This window comes from Eubalaena glacialis, chromosome 16 (genome assembly GCF_028564815.1).
Source record: "Eubalaena glacialis isolate mEubGla1 chromosome 16, mEubGla1.1.hap2.+ XY, whole genome shotgun sequence".
In the NCBI taxonomy this organism is placed as follows: Eukaryota; Metazoa; Chordata; class Mammalia; order Artiodactyla; family Balaenidae; genus Eubalaena; species Eubalaena glacialis.
In genome coordinates, this window is record NC_083731.1 from 27,707,174 (window position 1) to 27,719,913 (window position 12,740).

The 12,740-nt window shown below is 39.7% G+C and overlaps 1 protein-coding gene and 1 long non-coding RNA gene across 8 annotated transcripts in view; one reads left to right on the forward strand and one right to left on the reverse strand.

The window, feature by feature from the left end:
- Positions 1 to 1,119: 1,119 nt before the first annotated feature.
- On the reverse strand, positions 1,120 to 6,415 carry LOC133076246 (uncharacterized). Its single transcript, XR_009697515.1, has 2 exons — positions 6,169 to 6,415; positions 1,120 to 1,487 (listed from the first exon to the last, which is right to left on the reverse strand). It is a non-coding gene; the product is annotated as an uncharacterized LOC133076246 (long non-coding RNA).
- A 127-nt stretch (positions 6,416 to 6,542) lies between these two features.
- RBM26 (RNA binding motif protein 26) overlaps positions 6,543 to 12,740 on the forward strand; it is an 81,892-nt gene continuing 75,694 nt past the window's right edge. For all 7 annotated transcript variants that reach the window (XM_061170773.1, XM_061170777.1, XM_061170774.1 and 4 more), the window contains exon 1: positions 6,543 to 7,044. In XM_061170773.1, coding sequence (XP_061026756.1) covers positions 6,974 to 7,044 — 71 coding nt within the window. In that variant the 5' untranslated portion in view covers positions 6,543 to 6,973. The remainder of the gene's footprint in view (positions 7,045 to 12,740) is intronic.

The following is a 12,740-nucleotide window of genomic DNA, read 5'->3' on the forward strand; positions in this document are numbered from 1 at the left end:
CATACCATTGCTTTTTAAAAAACAAATATTTATTGTGGAGATGTCTTTGTCTTGTCTTCAAGCCAAGAATCAGAAGAAAACTATGTATACCCTATCCTCTCCTTCCCTCTCTTATGGCTAATACTACTATGGCTAATAGAAGAGAGGGAAGGAATAAACAGTCTTTTGAAGAAGGTTCACCTCTACATTTTGTTCTCATTTCCTTAGTAGCCTTACGACAAAACTGTCTATTACAAAAGTAATGATGTAGAACCTTAAATAGGGCTTTTGAAATTCAAGCCCACTCTTATGGGGGGCAGAACCTGAGCAGAGGAAAACGACCAATAACACTGAAACAACAGGCATCAGGTACAATTAAATGCCCACATGAGGCACCCTCTAAAGTTTTAAAGCTGCACTGTCCAGTACCATAGCCACTAGCAATGTGTAGCTATTGAGCATTTGTGATGCAGCTTGTCTGAATTGAGATGACCTGAAAGTATAAAAATACACACCAGATTTCAAAGACTTAGTAACAACAACAAAGTAAAATATCTCAATTATTTTTATATTAATTGCACAGTGAAGTGAAAATATTGTGGATAAGTTAGACAAAATATATCATTAAAATTAATTTCACTTTTTTTTACTTTTTGAAAAAGTAGCCACTAGAAAACTTAAAATTACATATGTGGCTCACACTATATTTTTATTGGACAGCATTTTTTTGTTTTTTTAGTACTTTTCCTCTCCTTATGTGGAATAAAATAAAGAGCTCAGGGTATTAATAGCACAACTCCTAGTCTTCTTACTCTATACTGTTTTGGGTCCCTTCTATAAAAGTACTGCTATACGGAGTCATTATAAGCAATTATAGGTATAAATGGAGTGCCCACTGAAGAACTGGTGATTGTCCCACAAACTCTTTTTTTACTAGAAGTGCTCTGAACTTATTAAGGGGGAAATGATAGAATGTCCTCTGATTCCAATTTACACTATTAGCAATTGCTGAAGTGTTTCCTCTTAAATTACCTAAGGATATACCTTACCACAGCAAGCATTATTTTTCTTTCCAAGTCATCAGTGCCTAGTCTCAGATGAGAAAACTGTATTCCCTTTATTAACATGCTCTTGATTCACTTTTTTTAAAAAATAAATTTATTTATTTATTTTTTGGCTGTTGGGTCTTCTTTGCTGCGCGCAGGCTTTCTCCAGTTGCGGTGAGCGGGGGCTACTCTTCGTTGCGGTGTGCATGCTTCTCGTTGCGGGGGCTTCTCGTTGCAGAGCACGGGCTCTAGGCGCACAGGCTTCAGTAGTTGCGGCACATGGGCTCGGTAGTTGTGGCTCACGGGCTCTAGAGCGCAGGCTCAGTAGTTGTGGCGCACGGGCTTAGTTGCTCTGTGGCATGTGGGATCTTCCCGGACCAGGGCTCGAACCTGTGTCCCCTGCATTGGCAGGCGGATTCTTAACCACTGCGCCACCAGGGAAGTCCAGCTCTTGATTCACTTCTAGCGAAATAAAAATCCTGGCATTATTATGTTAAAAGTGATTTGCCTCCCTTCTGTTTTTATTTAAAAATTCCCAAATATAATTAAACTTTTTCTTTTAAAAGAAGTATGTACGTATGTTCATGTTTTCAATTCATCCTGTCATGCTGAAAAACTTTCAATGGTTGTGTATCATATTTTAAATAAAATCTAGTTCAAAAATCTTAATGTGGCTCTTGTTTACCTTATTTGACCTACAGCCATGTTTCCCCCTAACTTGATACACTCCCACCTCTCTGGCTTTAAGAGCCTAGCTCTTCCTTACCTCTGGAACATCCCACAAGCTATTATGTCTGCCTTGAATGTTCCTGTCTCTATTTTGTTTCACATGGCTAACTTCTACTCATTACTCCCTTTCTTAACCATTTAAACACTGTATTCTAAGAGAAGACATGCTTGAGTCTTTCCAGTCTAAATTGTTATAATGGTTCATATTTCTATTTTCTTTCATAATACCTAATATAATTTGTATTAAAATTTAAAAATTTAATTATAAAAATTAAAAATTTTTTCCTATATGATTTTCCGTTAAATGTCTCCCTTTCTAAATTAGGCTATAAGCTCCATAGGGCAGATACCATGCCTTGTTTGTCCATCACTGTATTCTCAGCAAGTAGTAGTATATCTGAAACAGAGCCGACCTTTAGTAAACATTTGTTGAATGATGAATTGGAAAGACCCAACAGAGTACAAGAGTTGCAAACATGAGATAAGGAAGTAACTGATGAAACAAGGTACTAAAGAGGCCACAGGGGATAAAGTATATGTGCATTAAAAAATAAAACAATAGGGGCTAAATCAATGATGGCCATAGAAAGTCAAAGGTTTGTTAGAATGTATGTCCTGAGAGACATCATATTAAATGAAGGTGGCTAGGGATGGTTTCAAAGAAGTAATTGGGCCAGAAGGGACGGTTAGATTTTATTAACTATAATTAAAAAAAAAAATTTATAAAAATAGAATGAATCAGATGACTTGTGTCATAGGTTAGGTTCTCTGGGAAGTAGATGTTGAGGTGGAGTTAGAAGCACAAAAGGTTTACTGGAGGATAGCATTTGTGAAAGAGAAGGGAGAAAGTAGGATTAGGCAGGGGGAGCCATCAGACTGCCATGCAGGCCTGAAAAAGCCTCTGTCATCCTAATGTTGACATTAGGTCCTTATACTATGCCTTACTCAGTCTTTAGTTGAGGATGGGCATGGGAGAGAGGGGTAGCCCTGAAAATAGTGTAACTTCAGTTTGGAAGATGAGGTGAACCCAGAAGTTAATGACTGAAGGCTGTCAGCTAACTACATGCCTTGCAGTTGGGCAGTGAGTCCTTTCTCGAAGGTAGATCTGAGCAAAGTACCTCTGTGACCGCCAATTCAACCCAAATTAATCTATAAATTCAATAAAGGATCTTTTTTTTTTTTTTTTTTTTGCTAAGCTCAACAATCTTGTTCTAGGAAGTATTTAGACCAAGGGTTCACAGTTAGCTAAGTCAAATTTGAAAGACAAGAGCAAAGCGGAGGGATTTTTCACTATGACATATTAAGACAGTCTATAAGACAATGGTAAATAAAAACAACATGGTACTGGCGTCATCATGGACAAAGAGACCAACTGAAAAAGAGGTCAGAACCAGAGCCATACATAAATGGAAATATGAATATATGACAAAGGTGGCATTGAAAATCAATGGGGAAGGGAGAGACTGTTCAGTAGAATTATAGAGAAGAATTGCCCTGCTGTTTGGAGAAAAAATAGGCTAGATCCCCACCTTACACCAAATAAAGGTATGTATTCCAGAGAGAATAAAGACCTAAACGTGATTCTCGGGACAGAGTACTGACTATAAAACAGAAGAAAAAATACAGAATATGTTTGTGATGTTGAAATACAGGCTAAGTGTTTAATCAAGACCCCCAAAGCACCACTGAGAGTAATAAGATTGTCTCCATCAGCTAGGTGAGAGAACTGAAGAACCTAAGGAGTTAAGTATACTCTAGAGAATATTCCTAGGATCAGGGCAGCTAAGTAAACTATAAGGAGACGTAGGCCTATTGGGAGATATATCATTATGACTTGCCTATCGAAAATATTTCCCCTGCCTCTACTTCCTTCTTATATCCTTCAACAAACATTTTTGAGTTCCAGACACTATGCTACGTGCAGAAAGAACAAAGAGGAATAAACTTGAGTCCTAGTCCTTAAAGAGCTCATAATCTAGTTAGACAGACAGATGAAAAACTAAATAAGACGTTTTAACTCCTATTCTACAGGTAAGAACCAAGAGGCAACAACCTTTGCTTTGAAGGAACATGGTATGTTGGAAAATGTTAAGGAGGTAACCTAATAATGGACATTCTGAAATGTTTGTTACTGAATACATAAAGTAGTCTATGGGGGTTGTTTTAGTCTTTTCTTAGTTGCACTGCTTATCACATTAGCTAATTATCACCTCTGAAGACAAAGCCAAAGAAGATGCAGCACTGAAGCGATGAGGGATAAATGATAATAGTTAAGAAAGAGAATCATGCTAGGAAGCACTGATGACTAGTCGTGGAGTGATAACAAGCACTGTAACTAAGGATTTAGAGGAGGAAGAGATTGCTATCAGCTACATCGTTCAGGGAAGATTTCGTGGAAGTGGCAGGGCTTGATTTGATTATGCAAAAAATTGAGAATTGAGAATTAACTGTATATATCAGGGGCTGTGCATGGAACAGGAGATTCAAAACCATAGTCTACTAATGAACAGATAATCAGATAATTGCAAAAATAAAGCAATGAGTGTTATAATAGATGCAAGCACAGGCTGATGTGATAAAACCTCAGAGGGACTCCTGCTTTAGAGCAGGGAGGTCAAGGATGGTTTTCTAAAGGTGATGCTGTATGCACTGAATTTAATGGATGGGTAGGATTCAAGTGCAAGGGAGGGAAACACATTTTGCAATGGATCAGTTTAGTGAGAGAACACACCTCTTTCAAGGAGCATGAAATAGTTCAGGGTGGCTGAAGCGAAGGCTGAAAGGCAGTGAAAGAAGTTTCTAAGGCATATAGGAAGAGTCTGATTTTAAAAGGTCCTTTATAGATGTTAAAGAATGTAGATTTTTATCCTGAAGACAACGTGGAAGTTGATGAAGATTTTAAGCAGGGAACTAACATGATTAGATCCAAATTTTACAATAACTGCTATTAAAGGCAATGATGATGAAGGAAACTGAAGATGAACTGATAAGGCGGCAGCTAAGAGGCAGAGAAATTAAAAGGCTGCTACTATTGTTTAGGAAAAATAAGGAAGGATTAAAAAATACAGTAGCAGTGGTACTGAGAGAGAAGGATGGGCAAGGTTTGAATAGCCAGAGAAAGAAGTAAGTGGAAGCATTCCCTGTGGAAATGATGTGAATAAATGTTTGGAGGAGGGAAAGGTGAGCAAATCTGTTTCCCCGGATTATATAGCATTTAACAGAAGAATGATGATTAGCTGGAGTGGAGAGCCAGAGTTACCCAACAGTTGGTGAGTCAGTCTGTGGCAAGGCTATTAAACAGACAGGCTGAACAATTAGGATTTTACATTTTCCCTAGCAATATTAAATTTATAAATCATTTTTTTATTGTGGCAAAATATACAAAAATTTTAACCATTTTTAAGTGTACAGTTCACAACACTCACATTGTCATGCAACCATCAACACCGCCTATCTCTAGAACTTTTTTCATCATTCCAAACTGAAATTCTTTACTCATTAAAAAATAGCTCCCCATTCTCCCCTACCCCTCTTGCCCCTGGCAACTAACATTCTATTTTTTCTGTCTCTAGGGGTTTGGCCACTCTAGGTACCTCACATAAGTGGAAACACAGAATAGTTGCCCTTTTGCATCCAGCTTATTTCACTTAGCTAAATCACTTGTTAATCAACACCCTGGTTAATCAGTAGCAGGCTTCTAATTTGCATACTACTTTATATGCTATATTTTAAAACAAATGTCAAGCTTTTCTGACTTTATCAAATCTTTTCCACTTATTGCTTAAGGACACTTCACTCTAGCAAATTATAAACTCAGATTTCTTAACAATTTAGTCTACCACTGTGTCTGCCATAAAAAGCTTTTTATTGGTCTACTTTAAGTGTCTATATTGTGAATTATTTTCATTTCATTACCGTTAACAGGCACTAGACTTTTTGTAAAATTCCACCTAGTACCTTAATGGAAGTAAATAATAGCAAATAGAACAACTGAGGCAGGAATCAAACTTATTTGACCACCCAGGAGAAAGGAAGTTACTTTATTTAGGATGCTGATATGAAGGCTCTCTCTTTTGATATTATGTAATTTCCCTATCTGGGGCTGAATCGGCTCTAAACGGATAGAATTAAAAACACAAACACTTATTTCTAGCTGGGGAAAAGTCCGGAAGTTTCAGATGTTTGGAAACTATTTCAGAACTGTCAAGGGTTGGAGGAATCCCTAGGTCATTAGTGCTCTGCCCATGCACGAAGTCGAGTAATTCTGGACAAGACTTAACTATGCTTCTGGAGGTCTCAGTGCGTTACATGAGACCAGCCCGTTCTTCCCAATCTTGTCCACAGCACAGCACATGCAGAATATAGTACTGCAGGACCCTGAGGTAAACGGAGGAGGCAGCACAGCGCAGCACACCTGTAACCCCCAGGTCGCCTGCATCCCGCCACATCCGAGTGGACGCTCTCAGTGGAGCGCTCCCGTCGCAGGGTCGTTCCAGCCGATGCGCCACGCCGTCTGTTACAGAGGACGGGCTGGGGTTCCCGCTGATCCTGAAATCAGCGGACTTTCCCTCCTTGCAAAAAAAATAAAGTCTTTATTCCTTAAGAGAATCAAGGTGTGAAAAAGCACAGGGCCCACAAGCCACGGAAAGACGCAAAACTCGCCGTACTTGCCTAGCGCGCTCTCCGCTGATCTTACGTCTCTTCCCAGCAGGCTCCGGGAGTCACCGCGACACTTCAACAATTCTCGCGAGATTTATCGGCAGCCATCTTCTTGGGGGTGCTGGGAGCCGGGAAGACCCCCCGAACCGTTCCCATTCAGCTGCCCTTCGTCTTCGCTTTCTTCACTTTTGCCTCTTCTGCGTTGCCAACCAGCACCTGGTCTCAAAGCTGAGAGAAAGCCCGGGTCTAGGAGCGTGTCGCTCTCTGGTCCAGGAAGATTCGCTGGCGTGGAGAGAAGGGGGAGGGCCCGGGCAAACCGTTGCTGCCTCAGCCGGGGTCGGGTTCCGGAGAGGGGGAGCTCCTGGCACCCCGTGGACTCGCGGCCTGTGGCCGTCTCCCCGGAACTGTTGGCCCATCGGGGCTCGCGGGAGCCTGCCACCGGCGCCTCCCACCGCGGCCCACGCGGGCGGCGCGCGGAGGAGGGGGCGGGGGCAGCGGCGGCTGTAGCGGCCGCGACCTGGGCGGGCGGAGTAGTGTGACGGGCCTCTGGGCCGCTGTGGATGGTTTCTAAAATGATAATTGAAAACTTCGAGGCCCTCAAATCCTGGCTCAGCAAGACTCTCGAGCCCATGTGAGTATCCGGGTGCTATTTCCTTGCAGGGGTGGAAGTGGGAGATAGGTGGACTCACGGTTGCCTCAAGTGCCTGCCGTGGAGGCCGAAGCGGTGAACGGAGGTCCCAGGGCTCTGTGTTTTCTCCTCCTCTACCACCCTCGTTCCCAGGTTCAGAATACGCCTGGGAGCCTGAGCTGACCTTTACCTTATCGCTGAGTTGGTTCTTAAACCAATGTCTCTTCCTCTTGTTTTCCCGTTATTTGTAGACCGACCCCAACAACCTACACACACAACTCGTATTTGCCGAGGGCCCCCAGATCGGTTTCTTCTGGTGAATCCGAGCATAATCCGCTGTCCACTAGACTATTTTTGTTTCTTTAAATGAGGTGAATAGCCCTTATTACGGATTAGAACAGTTCTCGTCTCAGCCACTCACGTTTTACCTACATACAGTCCCTGAAAGAAAGGCCATGTCTCCCATGTGCTGTCTGGCTCATCAGCACCTCTGTTAGCTGAAGATGTAACAGGTGCTAAGGTGCCCAGTAAAATTCCCCTTTCTCACCTACACGTTTGTTAGCTTGGAGGAAGAAAATGCAATCTATCCATATGGACTATTTAGCAGTTTTAAGTAGGTTTCTATAGGTGACTCTGTGTGCGTGTGTGTGCTTGAGGGGGTTCAGAGTGCTGAAATGTATTAGATTGGAAAAATTGAGTGTTTTAAGGATTTATCTTTTAATACACGCAAAATGGGCCAAGTGTTTTATCAAAATTGGTTGATTTACAATAAACAGCTTAAAATACAACGGGGAATATCCACTCATTTAATAAATTTATTAAGCTCCTTCTACGTACTGTGGGAGGGTCGGGGCTAGAGTTTTTAAATTCCAAAATCAGCAAGACGTAATAAACAAGTAAATAAGCTAATTTCAGGTAATAAGAGTAATGACGATTGTAACAGTAGAGGATCATGTAAAAGAGTGACTAGAAGGCCTCTCAGAGGAGGTGACATTTGAGCAACACCTAAGGAGCAGAAGGAAGTCTGCATAAAAGTCTGGAGAGAGAGTGCTCCTTACAGAAGGAACAGCGAGTGCAGAGGCTCTGTAGTGGAGATGATCACGGTGTGATCCAGGAAGAGAAAGCAGGCAGTTGTGGCTGCAGGGAACCTTGTGATGGGGGAGAGGATGGAAGGTTGTGAAGTTTGAGAAGTAGGCAGGGGCCAAATCATGTAGCATCTTCTAGGCTGTGATCAAGAGCTAGGATTTAATTTAAACTATAATGGGAAGACATTAGATGATTTAAAGCAGGCAGGGATTGATTTGATTTTGTTTTAACTCTGCCTGCTTTGTGGAGGTTAAGGGGTCAAGAAGGGAAGTAAGGAGACCATTCTGAAGGACGTTGTAGGCAGAGCTGTAGATAGTTTGCATTAGAGTGAGAGTGGAGACAGAACTAAATATGTTTAATGAATAGATCTGGTAGAACTTGCTGATGGATTGGGTGTGAGAGATAAGGGAAAGGTAAGTCAAGGGTGATAACTAAGAAGTTAGCCTAAGCAACTGAATCCGTGTTGGTAGAGAAGGCTTGGAGAGAACAGGTTGAGGGGAGAAGGGTAGGGTGGTTGGTTTTGATCATTAAGTATAAGGTGTTATATATCTAAGTGAGATGTCAAATAAGTAGTTGGGTATGAGTCTAGAACTCAGGCCAGGACTAGAAATATTTGGAGTCATGCAGATAGTGTTTAAAGCCATGAGACTGGGAAGTTTCTGAGGAAGAATGTGTAGATAGGGAAGAGAAGAGAGTCCAGGTCTGAGGTGGGAAGAAAATTGGGATACATGTCACTAATAAAACAAATGTATGACAAAAGAGGAGGGTTGTCAACTTGATGGGATACTGCATAATAGATGAAAAAGGTGGAGGCAGATTAGTGGCCCTTAGGTTTGGCAAGGTAGAAGTCATTGGTGAACTTTGTGAAAAGTTTCACTGGAGTAGGGTGGTACGGATAGAAGCCCTGTTTAAGTGGATTGGAGAGAGAGAGTAGGCAGGAGTGTAGTAATAGTGGTTGAGAGGGAGAACCCTGGAGCCAGAATGGCTGCCTTTGAATTCTGCCTCTGCCACTTACCAGCTGTATGATATTAGGTAAGTTACTTAGCTCAGTGCCTCCTTCCTCATGTCTCAAATGGGGAAAATAATGAATATGTATTAAGAAAATCTTTGAACACTGCCTGGTTTGTAATTAGCACTCAATAAGTGTTAGGTGAACAGAAAACTAGAAGAATGTTTTGAGTTAAAATAGCATTCCCTTTTTTAAGCATTCAGTTCTCAAATTACTTATCAGCTTTATTACCATTTCCTTTTTTTTTTTCCCACTAATTGAAGATTATAGCTACTTTGCTTGTCATCTTTCTTGAGTTTTAATAAAGCATCTTCGGGTATCATATAGCCTACTCAGATGACTGTAGCAGTGCAGTCATTACTGCTGGAATAAAGCACTACTTGTAGAACCTAGACAGTGATGGGAGCTGGGATTGGTCCTTTTACAATGCACACTACTGTGGTAAAAATGTGCCCTTATCCAAGTTGCTGTCCCTTTAATTGCATTTCAGGTGAATTCTTTTAGATGACTTTTAAAGCTGATTCCAGTTATTTAAGACCTATGGTTTCTAACCTTGGTTTTGTGAAACTTGAAGACGTGTTTGTTATCTAAAGAGATTTTTTTGCTTTACTTCGTAATTGCCATATAGCACCTATTTGAGGCAGGACCATATGAAGGACCAAGGAAAAGACAGAACTCGAAACGTGTATAGAACTTTTTTAGCTATTTGTGCTAGTAAAGTATCTGATGGTTTTGGACTTGCCTCGTAGTTTAAATGTATTAATTCAGCACATATTTATTGAGCACTTAATCTACTCTGTGCTAAGCACTGTGTTAGATATTGGGGAAATAGTAGGAAACACGACATGAAATGACCATCTTCATATTGTTTACCGCTTAGCACGGAAGACAGATGGTGAACAAGTAACCATAAGACTAGTGAGTGTTATAAATCCAGAATGCTGTCAAAATATATGTCTGGGAGGTCAGGAAAGGCTTTCCTGGCACGATAATACTTCATCTCAACCGGGATGGATGAAGAGCAGTTTGCTGGGGCAAAAGGATGGGAATGGAGAGCTGTGACAGCAAGGTTTTGGAGGGCAGATGGTATGAAGGCCCTAAAATAAAGGGAAAAAAAGGTGTCTTGGAGGAATTGAAAGAAACTGAAAAAAGAGCCAGTGGATAGCTCCAGAGAGAGGAGCCAGATCGCACGAGACTGTTGAGTCATGTTAAGGATTTGGGATCTCATTGAAGGGTAGTGGGAAGCCAGTGAAGGGTTTTAGGGGAGGAAAGTTTTCAGATGGACATTAAGAAAAAAAAAAAAGTCAACCTGGTTGCAGTTTCAACATGAAATAAAAGTTGGTAAATCTGTATTTTATTTGATTATAAGGTCTGTAGGTATATCAAGATTCTGAGTTTTTCATAATTATTGAAAATATAGGTGTTAAAATTGTCATCTTGAAATACTTGATGTTTTTGTTCTCCCAAACATTTGCTTAGTCATGCATGCTAATAATAAAATTAGATGTTGGTCTTCCCTTTAACATTGATTTCTTTTTCATAATGTGCAGTCCTGGAAAAAAATTAAGCTATCTTCTTTCGATGTTTTTTTAAACAGAAGAGGTTTTCTGCTGTATTTTAAAACTCGTTCTGAGTTTACACATCACTAAATGTGGTGATTTAATAAAATCATGGATTTTTTTTAGTTTAAGGGAAACCTCAAGATCTAATCAAACCCCTTAATTTTTCAGAAAATAAAATTGAGAGACAGATGGATTTAATGATGTGCCCAGATTTTGTTGAGTTTAGTAGTAAAGAACAAAACGCCTAGTTTTGTGCTCCTGCTACTATGTACTGCTGTGGAGGTAGCATTGTGTAGTGGAAAGAAAACATTTTTGTGTCCCCATAGACCAGTGTTCAAATCTCAGCTCTGCCACTTATTAACTGAGTAATCTAGGCAAATGAACCTCCCTTTTCCTTGTTGGTGTGATAGGGAGAATTATACTTGGTTCTTTCTGTAGTTGAAAGGATTAAATGAGACATATTTTAAAGAGCCTAGCCCTTCCCTCCTTTCTTAAATACTGGGTTGATTAAACACAAATAGGTTACATTACTATTATTGCTACCATTAACATTTATACGCATTGTTAAAGTTTTGTATTACTTTCAAGTTCTGTGAGGTAAATACTGTTACCTCCATTTTGCAAGTGATGACCCGGAGGCACTGAAGCATGAAGTTGAGATACTTGCCCAGAGCCACAGCTTTTACATGTGACTAAACAGTGATTTAAACTCAAGTTTTTGACTCTGGAGCCTTCTTCTTAATTTACTACAACACAATACAGTGTATTCTTTCCTATTACTCTGCGTGTGTGTGTATACACTTTTTTACTATTACATTTTTGGAGTAGTAGCTGCTATTGTAAAGTAACAAAGTTCTAAAGCATCATGGTTATCAGTGCTTTAGAGTTTAAGAAAGAAACCTAGAGTTTTTGTAGTCTTTTCTCCTTCACCCACACTTGTTATTAAACCTTTCTTACCACATTAAAATTTATTTTTGTTCCTGTTTTACAGGAAGAGCTGAAAGGTGATCTTTTTATTTCTGAACTTTATACCTGTTTACCTCCCTTGATCTTTTCTTTTCTACAGACTCCTTTGGGCACAGAGTCAGTCTCCCATTCCTTAAGGAAGAAAAGCTTAGCAACAATAGCAAAAAATAAAACAAAAAATTAAATCATACTTCTAGTCACTTTCATGCTAGCTTTCTTTTCCTGTCACTGTTAAATCTTGAAACAGTAGTCAGCCTTTAATTTTTCACTCATTTGCCCCAGCCATTTACTTCTTAATGCCTTACAATATAGTTTCTTGCTACTTGTATTCAACCAGAATTGCTTACCTCAATGTTACCAATGAATTTGTTTATTAAATGTAAATACTTTATATAGATTTTAATTCTTTGACCTCTGTGTATAACATTAGACAGTGTTGATAGCTGCCTTTTTTTTTTTTTTAAAAACTTCTCATGTCTTGGATCTATAATATTTTGGTTCTCTTCTCAAATCAGTCCTATCTCCTTAAGTTCTTTTTCTTGCCTTTGAATTGTATTATTCTTAGTTCTGTTCCCAAGACTTTTAAATCATTTCTACTCCTGCTCCCTCATTCACATTCATTCCTGTGGATGGTTTCTATTGTAATACATGCCTGTGGTTTTTAAAAACTTTGTGTGTGTGTTGTAGATGCTTTGAAAGTTTGATTAAAGACTGTTTTCCCCAGGATATTGCATATACACATTTGCATTTGAATCTTAGAGCTTTTCCAAGAGTACCTGTATGCATTTATTTTTCACACAATTATGTTTAGGCTTAACCACTTCAAAGTTTTAAGCTCTTAACTCCGATTACTAGCTCTGTACCTGATCCTCTCATCTGAACTTCAAACTACTGTATGTTTCTGAAAATAAAATGTTCATTTATTTCCATTTCATTTCTCCAAATTATCTGGGCTTGAAGTTTCATTTTTTTGGCTTCTCCTCCCTTCATTTCTTTTCTCCCATTCAAGTTGGTCATTGGGTTCTGTCTCTTTCTTTTAATAATTCTTACTAATGACAGTGCTCAGTAGGGGACTC